The sequence below is a fragment of the Asparagus officinalis genome, chromosome 5, assembly GCF_001876935.1.
Source record: "Asparagus officinalis chromosome 5, Aspof.V1, whole genome shotgun sequence".
Classification (NCBI taxonomy): Eukaryota; Viridiplantae; Streptophyta; class Magnoliopsida; order Asparagales; family Asparagaceae; genus Asparagus; species Asparagus officinalis.
In genome coordinates this window covers 85,638,078-85,658,272 of record NC_033798.1, presented here as the reverse complement: position 1 = coordinate 85,658,272, position 20,195 = coordinate 85,638,078, and the positions used below count along the sequence as shown (strand labels likewise).

Below are 20,195 nucleotides of genomic sequence, written 5' to 3'. Positions count from 1 at the left end.
TTATATGGTCATTAATGTGTATATGTGTGTGTGTTATAAGTATATTTATATGTGTATATTATAGAACTATAGTTATATAAGTATATATAAGTGTATAAAGTATATCATATAAGTAAACTGTATAATTGTACTTAAATAAGCATAATGTAAGTATGTAATAAATACATATATAATATATATTTATGTGATTCTCTCTCTCTCTCTGTATATTTATATGTGTATATTATAGAACTATAGTTATATAAGTATATATAAGTGTATAAAGTATATCATATAAGTAAACTGTATAATTGTACTTAAATAAGCATAATGTAAGTATGTAATAAATACATATATAATATATATTTATGTGATTCTCTCTCTCTCTCTCTCTCTCTCTCTCTCAAGTTATAACATATAAGTATATTATGTATATACAATACATTTACATATAATATATAGATGTATACTCTCTCTCTCTCTCTCTCTCTCTCTCTCTCTCTCTTAGCATGATATAGATACTGAGATATAACTATATATATAATGTCGTTATAAGTATACTTATATGTGTATATTATAGAATTACAATTATATAAGTATATATAAGTGCATAAGTATAATTATATATAAGTATATTGCATCTAGTATATATAAAACTAAAGTATATCATATAAGTAAACTGTATAACTGTACTTAAATAAGCATAATGTAAGTATGTAACAAATACATATATAACTGTATAATATGTATTTTATAAATAAGAATAATATTATGAGGTTTTCTCTCTCTCCCTCTCATAGTTATAATTTATAAGTCATGTACAACATATTGCATATAATTATATATATATATATATATATATGATATATATATATATATATATATATATATATATATATATATATTATATATATATATTATATATATAATATATATATATATATATATATATTATATATATATAATATTATATATAATTATATATATATATATATTATATATATATATATATATATATATAAGCTGACAAACTCTATAACAGCTGAGCCCTCTACTAGTCCATCGATTGTGGGGGTAACATTGTCATAGAGTTGGGCAAGGCTCACGGGGGAAGAAAGCTGCCATCTCTTCTCTAGTGTCTGCTCTCCTCTCTCTCGCTCTCTATATATATTATATATATATATATATATATATATAATATATATATATATATATATATATATATATATATAATAGTATATATATATATATGTGTGTGTGTGTGTGTGTGTGTGTTGGATTTTTTGGTCAAAACTGCTTTCCAAAATGAGTTTTCAAACTATATATATTAACAACAAGTACTTTTCATAAATGCTTAGTAGCCTAGTAGAAAGTTTATGTTTTGGTGTTTCAAAAGGACCCTTGTTCGAGGTTTTCCAACGGCAAGTCGAGAAGTGTTTTATTTGAATTAATCCATTCTAGTGGGTCGTGGGCCATGGGCCAATGGGCCGGGGATCGGAGCTAATCGGGCTGAGGCGCTAAGTGACGCTTTGTTAGGCGCACTTTGACGAGGTTCGCTTCTTTGATAATGTTCGTCAGTCATATGAGGTTCGCTTGTTTGACGAGGTTCGCTCGATCGACGAGGTTCGTGTGTCATACGAGGTTTGCCTGTTTGACGATGTTCGCTCATTCGACGAGGTTCGTCTGTCATACGAGGTTCGCCTGTTTGACAACGTTCGTTTATCAAACGAGGTTCGTCTGTTTTGATGAGACGTGACCCTCGCATTTCGTAGCAACGCGTCCATTGATTGCCTCGTATTCTAGAGTTACTGCATGCAAAAGCAATTAGAGCAATTTAATGCATTGATGTTACAATCTTAATTGTCATTGAGAATTGTAACAGTCACATTAATTGCTAGTGACTCTTGAGCTGGCCTTAGAGGCCTATAAATAGCGCCCTTGGGTAGCTCTTGGTTACTGACGGAAACTCTCGCGAGCGTGGAATACAAACATCGGTATAGAATACGAACGTCGGTATACACACGCGAGCTTGGAAAACGAACATCGGATCGACGTTGTTGTTGTTGTTGTTGTGCTGCTACTGTAAAACTGTGCCCGCAAGAACCCTGAAACTGAAAGGTTTTGAACCGAAAGGTTCTGAGATTGAGAAGATCTTTTGCCTTGACCGAAAGGTCTTATAGATCGAGGAGATCTTGATAGTACTGGGTTGGTGCATACCATAATAATGTACTGCTGTTCCTAGAAATAGTTTGGCCTTAGGATCCTTACACCGGAGTAGACCAAATATTGCTTTAAGCATAGCGTTTCACAAACGCACAACAGTTAACTTGAAAAAGTTTAAAATTACAGCATATCATCATTCACTGTTTAATTCTAGATTTAACCTTAATTTCCAACAATCTTAAAGTAATATTTCAGATCTACTGATGGATCCCACGAGGACTCTTGGAGTGGACTGTCTCAAGTTAGAAAACTTTGATGGATCTAACGTTAACGCATGGCGTCAAAAAGTAATTTTTGGGATGCAACTCCTGAAAATCTACTATGTGGTTTTTGAAGAGAAACCTGACTTTGAGAAAATTCAGAGTCTGAAGCTTCTTGGGCTAAAGATGATCATTTCTGCAGGAGTTATCTCCTTAACTGCCTGACTGATCATCTGGCAAATGCTTACACCAACAAGCTATATGCAAAAAGAAATCTGGAATACTCTGAAGGAGCAATACAAGGATGAGGAGAAGCTTTCCAAGTCTCACCTCATTGACAAATTTTTGGACTTCAAGTTTGAAGATGACACTGAGGTTTTGCCTCAAGTTAAAGAACTCAAAAAGCTTGTTATGAAGCTGAAGGATGAAAAGATCAGTCTTTGTCAAACCTTTATTTCTGGTGCAATTGTCAACAAGTTTTATCTTGGATGTCGTTCTCCACGGACATTCGAAGAAGGAAAATACAGGTGACTTTATCTGATTTGAAGAGGTTCATTCGGATCGAGAATGAGATTTGGACTCGCACAAAGAATGAGCTCCTAGCTAAGCAGAATGCATCTGCTAACATGGTGGCTACTAACTCTGAGAAGGGTACCAGTTCTTCTTCTAAAAAAATCTTTTAACAAAAAGAAGAATCATAATCCGAAGAACCTAAATGTTCAGAAGAAAGATTTCAAGAAGAGTGGCAAATGCTTCAATTGTGTGAAGCAATGATATTTTGCCAAAGACTGCAAAGCACCAAAGAAGGGAACCGTACACAATGTTAATTAACTTAACAATTGTGTGGCTATGCTCTTTCAGGTGATAACTCCCAGCAAAGTCACTGGTTGGTGGTTAGATACAGGTGCTACCTGTCATGTCTGCTCCAACAGAGATTTGTTCTCTTTCTATGTTGCTGTCAAAGAGAACGTATCAATGGCTGATCGTTCTATTGTTCCTGTTCTTAGAACTGGGACTGTGGTGCTGACTCTTTCTTCATGGAAGACTCTCATATTGAAGGATATGAAATATGTTTCCTCAATTGCCAAAAACTTAGTCTCTGGAAGCCTGCTGTGTGACGCCGGTATGAGGCTGGATTTTTAAGGAGGAAAGGCTATGTTATCTTTTAAGAAAATATATTTTGGCAATGCATATCGTACTGATGGCATGTATAAGATCAATACTATTATACCCAACTCAGTTGTAAATGAAGTATCCTCTTCTGCTTACTCCTCTGTATTATGGTACAATAGGCTAGGACATATAAATTATAGAAAGCTGTCTAGCATGGAGAAGTTAGAATTACTTCTGAAATGTGGGGGGTAACAAACCTGACAAGTGTGAAGTCTGTGCATAAGCAAAGCTGACAAGGAAGCCATTTTCAAGTGTCACAAGGAGCACCAACCTATTAGATCTGATTCACTCAGATACTTATGATTTCAAGAGCTTCGTTACTCGAGGCGGCATGAAGTACTTCATCACCTTCATTGATGACCACTCTCGCTTATGCAATGTCTACCTGCTGAAATCTAAAGATAAATCCTTCAACAAGTTTGTCGAGTTTCGGACTCGAGTGGAGAAGCAGCTTGGACTTCAGGTAAAAAGATTCAGGAGTGACAGAGGAGGGGAGTACCTATCTAAGGAGTCAGAGGCATACTTCAAAGAGCATGGAATCATTGCTGAAATTACTGCTCCATATTCTCTGCAATCTAATGGAATTGTAGAAAGGAAGAATCACACATTGACCAAGATGGTGAATTCGATGTTAATCACATTCGGTCTACCTACATGCTATTGGGGAGAGGCTTTGCTGATGCCAAACTGGATTTTGAACAGAGTACCATATTTCAAAACTAATAGTACTTCTCATCAGTAATGTTTGGGATATCCATATCCTTTGGATAGTCTCAAAGTGTGGGAGTGTTTCGCATATGTTAGAGTTCCAGATATCAGAAGGCCTAAGCTCTGACCAAAGACAAACAGATGTGTGTTTCTTGGCTTTGCTAAAGATAGTGATGCTTGTAGGTTCCTTCATATTAGAACCAACTCCATCATTGAAGCTCGAGATGCAGAATTCTTTGAGGATAAGTTTATCAAAGATAAAGAATTTTGCTCAAAGATATAGCAGAGAATGCTAGTACGTCAGATGGACTAGAGGATCCAGTTTTGCGAGAAACTGAAAGTGTCAGTGATGAAGGAATTACTGAACTATCTTCCAAGCGTGTCAGAAGACAGAAATATTTTGGAGATGATTTCATCACCTATAATGTGGGAGGAGACCCACAGACTTTCTAAGAAGCAATGCAGTCAACAGACGTTCTTCTGTGGAAAGAAGCTATAGATGATGAGATAGATTCATTGATCCAAAATCACACGTGGGAGCTGGTGGATGTACCTGAAGGTGCTAGGCCTATCAGTTGCAAGTGGATCTTCAAGAAGAAGTTTTGTCCTGATGGTACTATTAAGAAGTACAAAGCAAGACTGGTGGCGAAAGGATTCTCTCAGAGAGAAGGAATAGACTTCTTTGATATCTATGCACCAGTTTGTAGGATCGCTACCATCAGAGTGCTTATAGCATGGGCAACGATAAAAAGGTTCGTCATACATCAGATGGATGTAAAGACTACATTTCTCAATGGAGATCTCACAGAAGAGATCTACATGGAAAAACCAGAAGGACTTGATGCTCTAGCTGGTAAAGTTTGTAAACTTATTAAGTCTTTATATGGACTTAAGAAAACCAGAAGGACTTGATGCTCTAGCTGGTAAAGTTTGTAAACTTATTAAGTCTTTATATGGACTTAAGCAGGCACCGAAACTCTGGCATGAGAAGTTGTAAAGTTTGTAAACTTATTAAGTCTTTATATGGACTTAAGCAGGCACCGAAACTCTGGCATGAGAAGTTTGATGGGGTTGTTCGCAACAATGGGTATTAAGTCAGTGAGTCTGACAAGTGCCTATACATCAAGATCGCTGAAGGGAATGTGGTGGTTATCTGTCTCTATGTGGATGATATGCTCATCGTCGGGAGTGATTTGGAGATAGTAACATCTACCAAGAAATTTTTATCAGCTCAGTTCAGCATGAAGGACCTTGGAACTACGGATGTGATTTTTGAAATCAAAATCATATACTCTGAAGAGGGTATTGGATTGTCCCAATCTCATTATGTCGAGAGCATGCTAAGGAAGTATGGCTACTACGATCTGCCAGAACTATCAATGTCGTATGATTACAACAAGAAGCTTCGACCGAACACTGGAAGACCAGTAGAGCAGCTAAGGTATTCAAAGATAATTAGAAGTCTTATGTACGCGATGAGCTGCACAAGGCCAGATATAGCATTCGTTGTAGGAATGCTTAGTAGGTTCACAAGAAATCCTGAAAAGCTTCACTGGGATGCTGTCCAGAGATTGATAAGATACTTAAAAGGAACTACATGTCTAGGTCTATTCTATACATGATATCCAGCTATAATCGAAGGCTATTCAGATGTGAGCTGGTGCTCAGAACCAGATGAGTGTAGATCTACTGGAGGTTTTGTCTTCACCATGGGCGGAGCTACCATCTCGTGGAAATCTAAGAAGCAAACTATGATTACACAGTCATCGATGGAATCTGAGTTCTTCGCACTCTGCGCTACAGGAGATGAAGCTGAGTGGCTCAGTTGTATTCTCCGAGACCTTCCATTGACAGAACTATAAGGCGCAATTACAATCTATTGTGATAATCAGGCAACGGGTGATGTGGCAGCGAACTCATTGTTCAATGGAAAGAAGTGGACCATTCGTCTGAAGCATGACTATTTGAGAGAACTTATTTGCCAAGGAGTCATCTTGGTGATTGACATTCAGTCTTCAGAGAATATGGCTGATCTTTTGACTAAAGGTCTGAAAAAAAACATAGTCGAAAGGACGTCTGCTGCAATGAGTCTCAAAGTTTTGTGAGTCTTACAAATACTTATCATGTTCATCCAATTATTAGTTCAAAGCTTACGCTACTAATAGTAAAGATAATTGGTTCAAAAGTCAAGTAAGATTTGTAAAGTTTGGTGAGTCTTACAAACACTTACTATTTCGTCTAGTTATTAGTTCAAAGCTTACGCTACTAATGACAAGATGATTGGTTTAAAAGTCAAGTAAAATTTACAAGTAAAATCATATCATGTAAAGAGGTTGGCTGTTAAGCCTTAATGGGTCCAAAGCATTTCGGATGTGGGATGTTGGATAGGACATGCTTAAAGGACTCACCGATAATCCTATCATATAAAGGGGTTGGCTGTTAAGCCTTAATGGGTCCAAAGCATTTCGGATGTGGGGTGTTAGATAAGAAACACACCTAAAGGACTCACCTAGAATCCTATCATGAGAGAGGATGACTCTTAAACCTTAATGAGTTCAAAGCATTTCGGATGCAGGATGTTTGATAGGAAACATGCCTAAAGAACTCACCTATGACTGGATGGAGATTTGGTCATCTCCTATGGTGTCTTGTGGAAAGATACCTAGAGCCCTAGCAGAAACCAGGACAAGCACAATGCTATAAATGTGCAAAGGCAAAGGCAAGTGTGGTTCAAAGTGAAAACTACCACAGATGAGTGAGATCTTGTGTGATCGCTGGATTTTAAACATGTGCTGGTTCAAGTCTCTGCAATACCATGCATCTATCTTCTATTCAGTTAGACATTTACCTTATGCATAACGATTGAAACGACGGCACCATAACACTATACTAGTTTAAAAACTTGTAGGGGATTATTGGATTTTTTTGGTCAAAACTGCTTTTCAAAATGAGTTTTCAAACTATATATATATTAACTACAAGTACTTTTCATAAATGCTTAGTAGCCTAGTGGAAAGTTTATGTTTTGGTGTTTCAAAAGGTTCCTTGTTCGAGGCTTGCCAACGGCAAGCCGAGAAGTATTTTATTTGAATTAATCCCTTATAAGTTCTAGTAGGTCGTAGGCCGTGGGCCGTGGGCCGTGGGCCGTGGGCCAATGGGCTGGGGATCGAGGCTAATCTGGCTGAGACGCTAAGTGACGCTTTGTTAGGCGCACTTTGATGAGGTTCGTCTGTCGTACGAGGTTCGCTTGTTTGATGAGGTCCGTCTGTCATACGAGGTTCGCCTGTTTGACGAGGTTCGCTCGAACGACGAGGTTCGTCTGTCATACGAGGTTTGTCTATTTGACGATGTTCGCTCATTCGACGAGGTTTGTCTGTCATACGAGGTTTGCCTGTTTGACGACGTTCGTTTGTCAAACGAGGTTCGTATGATTTGATGAGATATGACCCTCGTATTTCGTAGCAACGCGTCCATTGATTGCCTCGTATTCTAGAGTTACTGCATGCAGTAGTTACAACAACAATTAGAGCAATTTAATGCATTGATGTCATAATCTTAATTGCCATTGAGAATTGTAACAGTCACATTAATTGCTAGTGACTCTTGAGCTGCCTAGAAGCCTATAAATAGCGCCCTTGGGTAGCTCTTGGTTGCTACTTGAAACTCTCGCGAGCATGGAATACGAACATCGGTATAGGATACGAACGTCGGTATACACATGCGAGCTTAGAAAACGAACGTCTGATCGACGTTGTTGTTGCTGTTGTTGTGCTGCTACTACAGAACTATGCTCGCAGGAACCCTGAAACCGAAAGGTTCTGAGATCGAGAAGATCTTTTGCCTTGACCGAAAGGTCTTATAGATCGAGGAGATCTTTTTCCTTGGTTGCTGCTGGAAACTCTCGCGAGCATGGAATACGAACATCAGTATAGGATACGAACGTCGATATACACATGCGAGCTTAGAAAACAAACGTCTGATCGACGTTGTTATTGCTGTTGTTGTGCTGCTACTACAGAACTATGCCCGCAGGAACCCTGAAACCGAAATGTTCTGAGATCGAGAAGATCTTTTGCCTTGACCGAAAGGTCTTATAGATCGAGGAGATCTTGATAGTACTGGGTTGGTGCACACCATAATACTGTACTGTAATAACCGTAAATTTTTAATACTGGTTTAAATAAATTTTTTGGCATTTAAATATTAAAATTTTATTTTTTAAAAAGAGTATTTGTATTTCCCTAAATTTCTAGAATTTTCTATAATTTAAAAGTTTGTTTTTATAATTATTTTAATGATTTTGCTAATTATAAATTTAATTGTTACGATAAAGACTTTTAAATTAATGTTTGGTTATTCATTATTGTTATTATCATTATTTGTATTATTAATTATCTTGTATTATTATTAATATTTAGCTGCTACATATACCTGTAGCAGGCATTGTATACATTGTTATACCCCTTTTAGTCTAATCCTACTCCACTCTGTCTCTCTCTCTCTCCAATAATTCATCCTCTCTCTCCCCTACCCCACTTCCCTAATTCCCTCCCCCTTTCACTCAAATACCCTGCCTCGTGTTTCCCCCTCTTTTTTTTAATCTCTCGTGCTCTCTCTCACTCACGAGCTCTCTTTCATCTCTCTCCGTCTCTCTCTTTCTCTCCCTCTCTCATCAGCTCTCCCTCTCTCTCCTCCTCTTCATCTCAGCCTCAATCTCTTAGGCCTCTAAGCATAACCGCCGTCGCTCAACCTCCTCACCACCCCTCACGCCCCCGTCCCCCACCCTCGGCACGCCCCACAGACCGCCACCAAGCCTAGATCCTTGCCCGTGCCAAGCCGCCCCCGTCGCCGCCCCCGCGCCGCCTCACAGCCTCGCCGACCCGAGTCCTCCTAGCTCCGCTCCTCCTCCTTCGCCGTCAAAACCGCCGCCTTGCGCAGCCACTCAACGTCGCCAACGCCACCTTCCTTTTCCCGGTCACGCCGCCTGAGACGCTCAACCACCGCTGACCGCTCGCCCTCGGAGCTCAGTCTGCCTGTCTCGTCTGAACTCCCCTCAGTCCCCTACCGCCAAACCCACACTCTCCTCACCCGCCTGCTCCGCTCTCCCTCAGCCGCTCAGGCTCCTCCTCTTGATCCACCCGCCTCACCCCGCGTCGTCCAGCTCGACAGCACAAGACTCCTCCAGCCTTTCGCCAGATCTCACCCCCACTGCTCGCCTCCCTGCTCCTCCGCCTTTGACAGCGCCCTCGAACCCAAACCCCAACAGGCCCCTGTTCCTGACCTGATCGAAGCTCGCCGCCGACCTGCCCCGGAGCTCCGCCGCTGCTCTCCAGCACCTCCCCGAGCTCCTCCATCGCTGTTGAGCTCACCGCCAACCAGCACCTCTATCGTACGCCACGTGTTCGATGATATGCCAACACAGATCCAATTGCAGAATCGCACACCAACAGCCCCCGTCGAACCCCGTTGAGCCCTCAGTGATGACAACCACCGTCGTTGCCGTCCCCTACAACTGCGTCATTCAGATCCGCTGCTCCTTTCAGACCATCGTACCGCATCCACAGCAGCATCGCTGCCTCGTCATCAGGCCGCCTAGCCTCGTAGGCAAGATCCCTCTTACTCGTTGACTTGTCATTTTGATATTTATATCTGTTAGTAATTGGTTACATAGATTGGTTTGTGATATAATTATTTGAGTGGGATTGTTGATGAATAATATTAGATAAATCATGATGATATAATAAATAGCATTTTCAGAATAATTATGATAAATTAAAAGAATTTATTTTGGTAGCGGAATTATTTTTTAGATAATTATATTAATTTTAAAGGAAATTATTTTGAGAACGGAAACCTTTTAGATAATTATAATAATTTAAAAAGGAATTATCTTGGAAAAAGAATCTTTTTAGAATAATTATAAATAAATTAAAGGAATTTATTTTGGAAAGGGAATTATTTTAGATCAATTATAATTAGAAAGGAAATTATTTTGTAAGAGGAAATATTAAAAAGAATATTTAAAGAATGTTTTTAGAATTATTTAAAAGGAGTTATTTTGGAAAATAGAATTATTTTTGGATAATTATAACAAGAAATAAAGGATTTATTTTGGATAAGGAAATCACTTTGAAGTAAATAAATTTATTAATTTAAAGGATTATTTTTGAATGTGCGATTCTCATTTTAATTATGTGATATACCATGATATCGTTGCGCATGATTGGTTGTACTTATTGTTTCCTATTGTGTTTGAGAACCCCTAGCAGTTGGTTGTACTTATTGTTTCCTATTGTGTTTGAGAACCCCTAGCAGTTCATGACTTAGTGACCTCGTGCGTCATGAACAGACTTAGTGACATGTGTGAGTGTGTTGACTGAGTTTAGGTGGTGAACCCGAGTTAATAGAAATTATGATTGTTGATTTAGACAAACAAGAAGAGTTAGGATGGGGAAGTCCATGTTCATGTGATCGGATATAACTGTTGATGTATCTTCCAGGCTCACCCCATGATCCAGTGTAGCTTGGGGTTAGTTTGTTGGGTCAAAGTGAAGCCAGTGTAGTCACTTTGGTCCGTAAAATTGATATTCACCTGATTCTTGCTTGAGTTCGAACCAGGCCGGAATCGGATTGCGTGTAGCCCTCTGACCGATCCAGTGTAGCGGCGTATTGGGTGCACGTAGGGGATTTGTAAACAGTCAGTTATCCGATGATATGAGCGTTGACTCTGTGTGAGAGGTGACTAGTGACCTGTTACAGTATGGCTAATTATATGACCTCGTTCTTTAGATGATTATGGATACTTGTGAGATGTAGGCTAGTTGTGTTTCTTTTCATACATAGATCAGGGTTAATATTTAATTATCTACAATTTGAGACATATGGTATATATATGAGTGTTTCCTTGTTTGGATTATTTCGCTCGACGTACTACATCTCTTGTTGTAGATTTTTAAGTATTAATTTCATCTAGTGTATGACCCTATTACGTGGACGATTATTCTGATGACTAGCTGCATGATGACTTGTTACTTGATTGATTTTGCTGGATCTCCAGCTACACGTCTTTTTGTCATTTCTATTATCGTATCGATTTTCGCTTTGGTTTTCGTTTGTTCTATTTTCTTTTGTAGGGTCTTGCTGTGTACCATACACACTGACGTACACCTGTTTTCTCTGGTGTACGTCAGACTTAGAGGAAGAACATGTCTAGCTGCACTGACGTACACCTGTTTTCTCTGGTGTACGTCAGACTTAGAGGAAGAACATGTCTAGCTGGGAGAACGCCAAGAGCCAGAGGATTCTCAGCATGAGTGCATTGCAGACGTAGCAGAAGAAGAAGCCGAACCTTAGTCATTCCTTTCAGTTGTTTTGTAGCACCTTCATTTCCTTTTGATCAGTGTATTTTTATATTCTCCAGTATTTCATTCAGATAGTTTTTGTATAAGGGCACGTTTGACCTGTATTATTATGTCTCAGATGTTATCCCATTTGTGATATGATATTTTTATTCTGAGTTATTCTATTATATTCTTGCTGATTGTGATCGGGGACCTGTGACTTCACATTGTATTTATTTCCAGACGCTTAGCGTATTGGATTAAGAAGAAAAGAAAAAAATAATAGTGTATATTTCTTCTCAATCTAATACATCGCGGGCTTGTTCACGTTTCGATTCCCCGGTATTTTGGGAAGCGGGGCGTGACAGGTTTTAGTGGTGGCCCATGCAGGTCACGGTCCCCCCGGTATTTTGGGAAGCGGGGCGTGACAGGTTTTAGTGGTGGCCCATGCAGGTCACGGTCCCGAGTTTCCACTAGTGAGAATATAACAGACAATTTAGATACATATCATGATTTTATCCGTAGGACTATTCTTAAGCCCTTATCCTATTTCTTGATAGATTTCGTTTCATCCCTATCTTATCACTCTTTGACTCCGGAGTTTTTTACGGTTCTTGTCCTATCGCTTCGCGATTACCCTCTCTTTGTATAATCCATATTTCCTCGTATCGGTCGTTATTATATGTGTTATTATTTTTACAACTATATTTTCTTTGATTTGACTTATATATCGTTTAATTGTATTAATTTCTGTATTATTTATTATATTATTTTATGTATCATACACAATGTTATATTGTGTGTTTTTTCATTAAAAATATATACCATTACTTATAAATTTTTAATTGTTCCAGTCATATCATTAAGTGTTTTGCATTGCTCTATGCTTCACACACACATTACATAGCATATCTGATATTCAGATTATTTTCTTATGTTTAAAATATACTTTTGCATATTTATATTGTGTATGTGTGCGCTTATTTGTCATACCACCTGTTATTTACTTATGTTTTAGACTATTATATATTGTTCGTATTTTTAGTAATATACTTTAATAAGTTCATGAATTTAATATTCTACATATGCACTATATTCTTATGGCCTTTACATTTTTAGTATATAGTTTCTTATCAGTAAGTTTTGTCTTGTTAGATTATTTTAGTATGTTCGCATTGGTTTTGTTATTTTTAAGAGCCGTGTATTTTGATATTTAAGCAATTATTCATATTGTTAAGTTTAGAGTTGAGTTACTAATTATATAGTTATTTTGTTACATTAATTATTATCCTTTTATAATTAATATAAGAGGTAATTCTAATATGCGTTTGTGGGTATGTATAGCATTTATTTATGGGTTGTTTATTAGTTGTTTGCTTCGTTTTCGATATGTGTTGTTTTATCATTATAACAATATACATTGTATACGCGTGTTAATTTTTGTATTTATTTTATAGTATTTTTAGATGTTTATGTCTTTTATTATATCATTGTTTGTTGTTCATTCTCTATTCATTATTTTCGTACTTGTGTTATGTTTTACTTTTTCATTCTTTTATAATTACTATTCTTTTTTTTCATTATGGTGTATTCACGTATATTATTATATTTATAATATATATTTTTATTAATTTATAGTCATTCATCATTTTTAGTATCAACTTGTCTAATCGTGTTCTGTTTTATGTATTATCAGTGTTTATGTTCACATGTCCATGAATCATTTATGATATATTTATCTACAATATATCAGTATTTTTATTATACGAATTTATGCTCTTCTTATGTTTTATTTGTTTTTAAATCTATTTTATTTTTCATAATTCATGTTTTATGTATTATACATCTTTATTTATGAATACTTATATTGATTGTATTTATGTGATTTTGATTACTATGCCATATATTGCTACATCTAAATTGATTTTATACCGTAATAATTATTAATGTTGTATCTTGTTTACATTTATTATTTACCTTATGGATATTACTAACATTTTTGATTTATTATATTGTTTGTCGAATACATATATAATTATTTCCTTATTATGTTTTATATAATATGATTATTTTGAATCACTTGTTTGCTCTTACGTCTATTTTATCATATAATATTTTGTAACTACTTCCATCATAATTTATCTTGTTAGCATGATTAGTACTATGAGTATTCACACTTTTATGTGCTTATTATTATGTATATGTTTTTATTTTAATGCTTATTATAGATGATGATTATATTGTTGTACACATCATATGTTTCTGAATCTTGTTTATCTTTTTGTTTGATATCTTTTATCTTTATGTTTTAATTTTATTTGTGTTTCTTTGAACCTGTCTATGATTTCGTATTATTTACTTTATGCTATATAATTGTTGTATGCTAATAATTATTGTGTATCATTTCATTATGCTATTGATTATTATTATGATTTGCCTTTGTTTGTTTGTCTATATGTATTGATGTGTTTTTATCTATGTTTATTTCTTTTACTTAATACTATTTTCAATTGTGATTATGTGTGTTGTGTATACCTTATTATAATATTTATTGTCCTTTTGCCTGATTTATTATGCATTTTTGTCTTATATCTTGTGCTTTCTAGTAATATTACATGATACATTTGTTTATGACTCTTTGAATATTGATATTTATTTTTTTGTATATCTCTATTTTGTACTTTCGTTGTTATTATTATCATGTTCTATCTTTACTGTTTACTATATTTGATTATTATATGCTTCCTTACGTGCGTTTATGTTTCTAACTGCTTTAGACATGTGTTGCTATAATATTATCTTTATGCGTTTATGTTTCTAACTGCTTTAGACATGTGTTGCTATAATATTATCTTTAAACTTTTTAACATAATTGTAATTTCTTAATTTCGATACTTGCGCGTTATACGTCTTATTTGGTTGAATGTGATTTCCTGGTTGTATTCATGTGTTTTGTTGTAACTATACTTTTTGTATATCTTGAATGTTTATTCTACTAACTGATTGTATGACATTTTTATTATAATTTGATATATTTTATTATTTTCATGTCTCTTATGTTGTACATTATGTTTATCTAAACTATATATATATATATATACGTTTGATTCCTTGCTACTTTGTTTTGCTTATATAACCTTCAAGTGTTTCTTTTTGCTTTTGCTTGCATATGATTCATCTATTATTTGTATTGTATATATGTGTTTTGTGTTTATCATATTTATCATCTGCTTACGGATGATTGATTTATATTTTGTTGAGATTTTTGTCTTTTATCTTCTTTATTATTTATATTGTTGAGTTGATATGTTTTATCATATATTCTAGTGATTGACAATTATTTGAATTATGTATTTATATTTCATATCATATTTTATATGCTATATATTTGTTATATTTTACCAATTATGTGTTATTGATTATATTTAACACTGTGATGTGTCGTCTTATGATACTATATCAATAATATCGTGTTGATATTATATTTTATGTAATTGTATATTTGTTGTCGACTCTTTGCTATTAAACTATGTTGACTGATACTTATATTTTTGCCTATGCCTAGATGTTATGTTATTTTATAATTTATGTATCAACTATTTTATTTAAAATATACATACTTTTTAATGCATGTGTAATCTCTTTCACATATAAGTTCACTCTCTTTATGTTTTACTTACCTCATTCTTATTATTTATACTCGTTACCTGCCTCAATGATATCCTCTTTATGTTTTACTTACCTCATTCTTATTATTTATACTCGTTACCTGCCTCAATGATATCTTTTAAAAATGATTGATCAAGTATATTTTCTGATTCTTTATTTATACTCGTTACCTGCCTCAATGATATCTTTTAAAAATGATTGATCAAGTATATTTTCTGATTCTGTGTATTTGTATTCATACACGCCTTGTTAATTATTTGTACTACCATTAATTTTGATTTAATATTATACTTTTTTTTTATTAATCATGCGATGTTTTATTGTGTTGCATGTGATTTGCATATTATGTGATTGTCTATGTTAAGATTTTATTTTATTTAGATGTTTTATTGTGTTGCATGTGATTTGCATATTATGTGATTGTCTATGTTAAGATTTTATTTTATTTATACACTATGATTAATACTTGTGAATATTTATTAACCTTTTGATGAATTAGTTTAATGATTAGTATCTATTTTGTTTTGTTTTGTTGTGTTTAATATTGTGGTGTATATTTTGCATTATTGTATTTGGCTACCTTTATTAATTGTATGCTGAATCTTAGCACATCATATATCTTATTTTGTGTTGTTATTATTTTACATTCTCCTCAGCTTATGGATATCGTTCCATATCTGTCCTTGGGTTGTTTGTGCATCACTCTTATTTTAATTCCGAGGACGAAATTTGTTTTAAGGGGGGTATGATGTAATAACCGTAAATTTTTAATACTGGTTTAAATATTTTTTCTAACATTTAAATATTAAAATTTTATTTCTTAAAAAGAGTATTTGTATTTCCCTAAATTTCTAGAATTTTCTATAATTTAAAAGTTTGTTTTTATAATTATTTTAATGATTTTGCTAATTATAAATTTAATTGTTACGATAAAGACTTTTAAATTAATGTTTGGTTATTCATTATTGTTATTATCATTATTTGTATTATTAATTATCTTGTATTATTATTAATATTTAGCAGCTACATATACCTGTAGCAGGCATTGTATACATTGTTATACCCTTTTCAGTCTAATCCTACTCCACTCTGTCTCTCTCTCTCTCTCCAATAATTCATCCCCTCTCTCCCCTACCCCACTTCCCCAATTCCCTCCCCCTTTCACGCAAATACCCTGCCTCGTGTTTCCCCCTCTTTTTTTTAATCTCTCGTGCTCTCTCTCTCACTCACGAGCTCTCTTTCTCTCTCTCTTTTCCTGCTCCCTCTGCTCATCAGCTCATCGCCTGCTCTCTCTCCTCCTCTTCATTCTCAGCCTCGAGGCGGGCCGACCGCCGCTCAACCAACCCTCCTCGAACCCAGCCCCCCTCCACGCCCCCGTCTCCCCACCCTCGGACGCCCCACAGACCGGCCACCTCAAGCCCAGAATCCTCTGCCCCGTGCCAAGCCGCCCCGTCGCCGGCCTCCAGGGCCTCGCCGACGCCGAGCTCCTCTCAGCTCTGCCGCCCCCCCACCTCAGGCAGGACTCTCTCCTTCGCCGTCAAACCCGCCGCCTTGCAGCCAACTCCGACGCTCGGCCAACGCCACCACAGAGCGAGATCCTTCCGCAGTCAAGACACCGGCCTGAGAGCGCTCAACCGACCGCTGACCCCGTCGCCTCGCCGAGTCGCTGTTCGTTCGCTGAACTCGGCCTCAGTGCCCCGACGCAGACCCACGCTCTGCCTCACAGCGCCGCCGTTTCTTGCACTCCCTCAGCCGCTCGAGCCTCCTGCGCTCTTGATAGCACCGCCTCCCCCGCGCGTCCAGCTCCGACAGCCACAGCAAGACCCTCGCCAGCTCGCCGATCTTACCCCCCCGACGGTCGGGCCTCGCTGTCCTCCCGCCCTTTGATAGGGCGCCCGAACCAAACCCGCAATAGTCCCTTGTCCCGAGCGCGCCTCGTCCTCTGAGCCCTGATCGAGAGCTCGCCGCCGACCTGCCCCGGAGGCTCCGGGCAATAAACGCCTCCATCGCACGCCACGTGTTCGATGATATGCCAACGCAGATCCAATTGCAGAATCACACACCAACAGCCCCCGCCGAACCCCGTTGAGCCCTCAGTGATGACAACCACCGTCGTTGCCGTCCCCTACAACCGCGTCATTCAGATCCGCTGCTCCCTTCAGACCGTCGTACCACATCCACAGCAGCATCGCTGCCTCGTCATCAGGCCCCCTGGCCTCGTAGGCAAGATCCCTCTTGCTCGTTGACTTGTCATTTTGATATTTATATCTGTTAGTAATTGGTTACATAGATTGGTTTGTGATATAATTATCTGAGTGGGATTGTTGATGAATAATATTAAATAAATCATGATGATATGATAAATAGCATTTTCAGAATAATTATGATAAATTAAAAGAATTTATTTTGGTAGCGGAATCATTTTTTAGATAATTATATTAATTTTAAAGGAAATTATTTTTAGAACGGAAACCTTTTAGATAATTATAATAATTTAAAAAGGAATTATCTTGAAAAAAGAATCTTTTTAGAATAATTATAAATAAATTAAAGGAATTTATTTTGAAAAGGGAATTATTTTAGATTAATTATAATTAGAAAGGAAATTATTTTGTAACAAGAAATATGTAAAACCCCGAAATTTGCTATTATGAATATATGTGAATTATTAATAATAAATAATTCTCTTATGATAAATAATCATATATATACGTATATATATATATCAGATGAATGTAATTATCTGTGTTTGAGAACCCATCAAGTGTTTCTATATGAGAGAAATCGAGTGAAATGATCAGCATATTATATGCCTAGCAGCAGGCATTTTTCTGCTGCGCGGTCGACCGTAGCGGTCGACCGTGGCGGTCGACCGCGTCGGTCGACCGCACAGCGGTCAGAGAGTTTTCTCAGGTTTGGGTTTAATCGGGTTTCGGGTCGGGTTGTGGGTTTGGTATATAGGCTAATGTACCCGAGAGAGCCCCTCTTAGATCTGAAATCAGAAACCCTAGCCCCCTCTTCCCCCTCAAACCCTAGATTTTCGTTTTTGGTGTTTTTGGAGGAGTTGCAAAGGGTTTTCAGCGGGATTTGTCGGATTTCAGCGAAGGGGATCAACCTCCTGCAGATCTAGGAGCTTGTTTCTCACCGGAGGCGAGTAACATCTCGCCCAACCTCTCCTTGCTTTGTTTTCATGTCAAAAATTTGAGTTTTATTTGGTTTTATTGGGCCAAATTCGTATTTTATGAATAGCTAATAGATCATCATGGTATACAATATGAGATTTAGGTATTTCAGATTTTGAAAGCTCACCAAAGGATTTTTATCAACGAGATCCAGATTTAAGAACGTTTTAGTATAAGTAAAAAACCTGTTTTTACTGCTCTACACCTATGTTTTTGCTTAAATCATGTATATATATATATGGGATTTTGGTGATAAATTTTAAAGGTTTAAATTCGTCGTTTGTTGCTGTATGACACTTTGAAAATGTTAAGCTTCGTTATTACAAGAATGTTTATAGGTTTTGAAGCTGACAGAAACCCAGATCTGGGCTTCTGTCTGCCTCGCGGTCGACCGCTGGGCGCGCAGAAGGGCAGAATACGTCTGTCCACTGGTCGACCGTGATGTCTTGGCGGTCAACCGCACGCCGCAGCGGTCGACCATGAAATTTTCTGCTGCATAGTGAGGTTCTGCTCCGTGCGCGGTCGACCGGTGCGGTCGACCGCCGCACAGTTTTGTGCACTGTTGATATCTGGTGCATGTTTCATGTGTTCGAGGGATTGGCCTCTACTATCTATTACGAGTTTTCAGTTTTGCCATAATCCTATGCACGATAGATGACCTAAGGGCAACAAATTTTAGAATGTTACGCCGAGACGCGTGTGAAACTTGTATAAGTATATCTTTTCACATATCTCATTGATATTGCCAATTTGATCCTTGTGTTGGGAAAACTATACCATTTCAGTCCTCGTGTTGGACTATAATCCATTAAAGTCCTCGTGTTGGACTATAATCCATTTCAGTCCTCGTGTTGGACATTTTTTTCCTTTTGACCATTTGTCGGTTTCTTTTTGCTAAGCTATGGGTATGACACTTATTTAAATCAGGACATGACACTTATGTAAATTTTTGATATCTGACACTTATTTGGTTATGACAGGATACAGTATTTTATGCTCTGAGATGAGTTGTATTTCTTTTATTTTGTTCCTATACTAGAACTCGGGTTTAGTGTTTAGAGATTTACAATTTGAGATACAAGGTATATACATGAGGGTTTCCTTGTTTGGATTATTTCGTTCGACGTACCTATGCTCGTGTTGCAAATCTCTAAATACTAAAATCCTCTTTGTTAGGATCTATGATTTTTTTTTTAGAATTTTTATGTAATAACTGTATTTTCTTATACAATGAGCCATGTTCCCTTGGGGTTGGTTGTGATGTTATTCGCTAGCACTTTGACGCTCGTTGTCCCTCCCCCTTTCAGGTAACGAGCCAGGAGCCAGGAGAATCGCAGGTTGATGGCGATGCATTTTAGCTTCAGCTGTCTAGTTAGTTATATGTTTTCTTTTGGAGTTCCACAGTAGACTTTTGTTTAGACATTTGAGAGTCTTGTTCTAGAAGTTGTAAAGGCTGTGTGCCTTATTTTCTTCTTGTCAGATATTTGTATTTGAGACTTGTTGGGTATTCCAGTTTATCTACTCAGACTTTGACTATATATTTTTGTATGTTGGATGATGAGACATTAATTTGATTATTATCATTTCATCAGTCTTCCTTGTATTATCTTCTACTTGCTTTTGTACCTGCACCTGTTGTTGACTCTACTAGATAGATGTTAATTGTGATGGTGAAACATGTTATTACACGGTGTGGTGCAAGGCAGGTTTGACATTCTTGT

The 20,195-nt window shown here is 36.8% G+C and overlaps 1 protein-coding gene across 1 annotated transcript in view; it reads left to right on the top strand.

Moving 5' to 3' along the window:
* Positions 2,891-20,195, top strand: part of LOC109842112 (glycosyltransferase-like At2g41451) — a 37,454-nt gene continuing 20,149 nt past the window's right edge. Inside the window, exons 1-3 of the mRNA XM_020411024.1 lie at positions 2,891-3,031; positions 3,264-3,525; positions 3,869-4,194. Of these exons, the coding sequence (XP_020266613.1) occupies positions 2,891-3,031; positions 3,264-3,525; positions 3,869-4,194 (729 nt within the window). The remainder of the gene's footprint in view (positions 3,032-3,263; positions 3,526-3,868; positions 4,195-20,195) is intronic.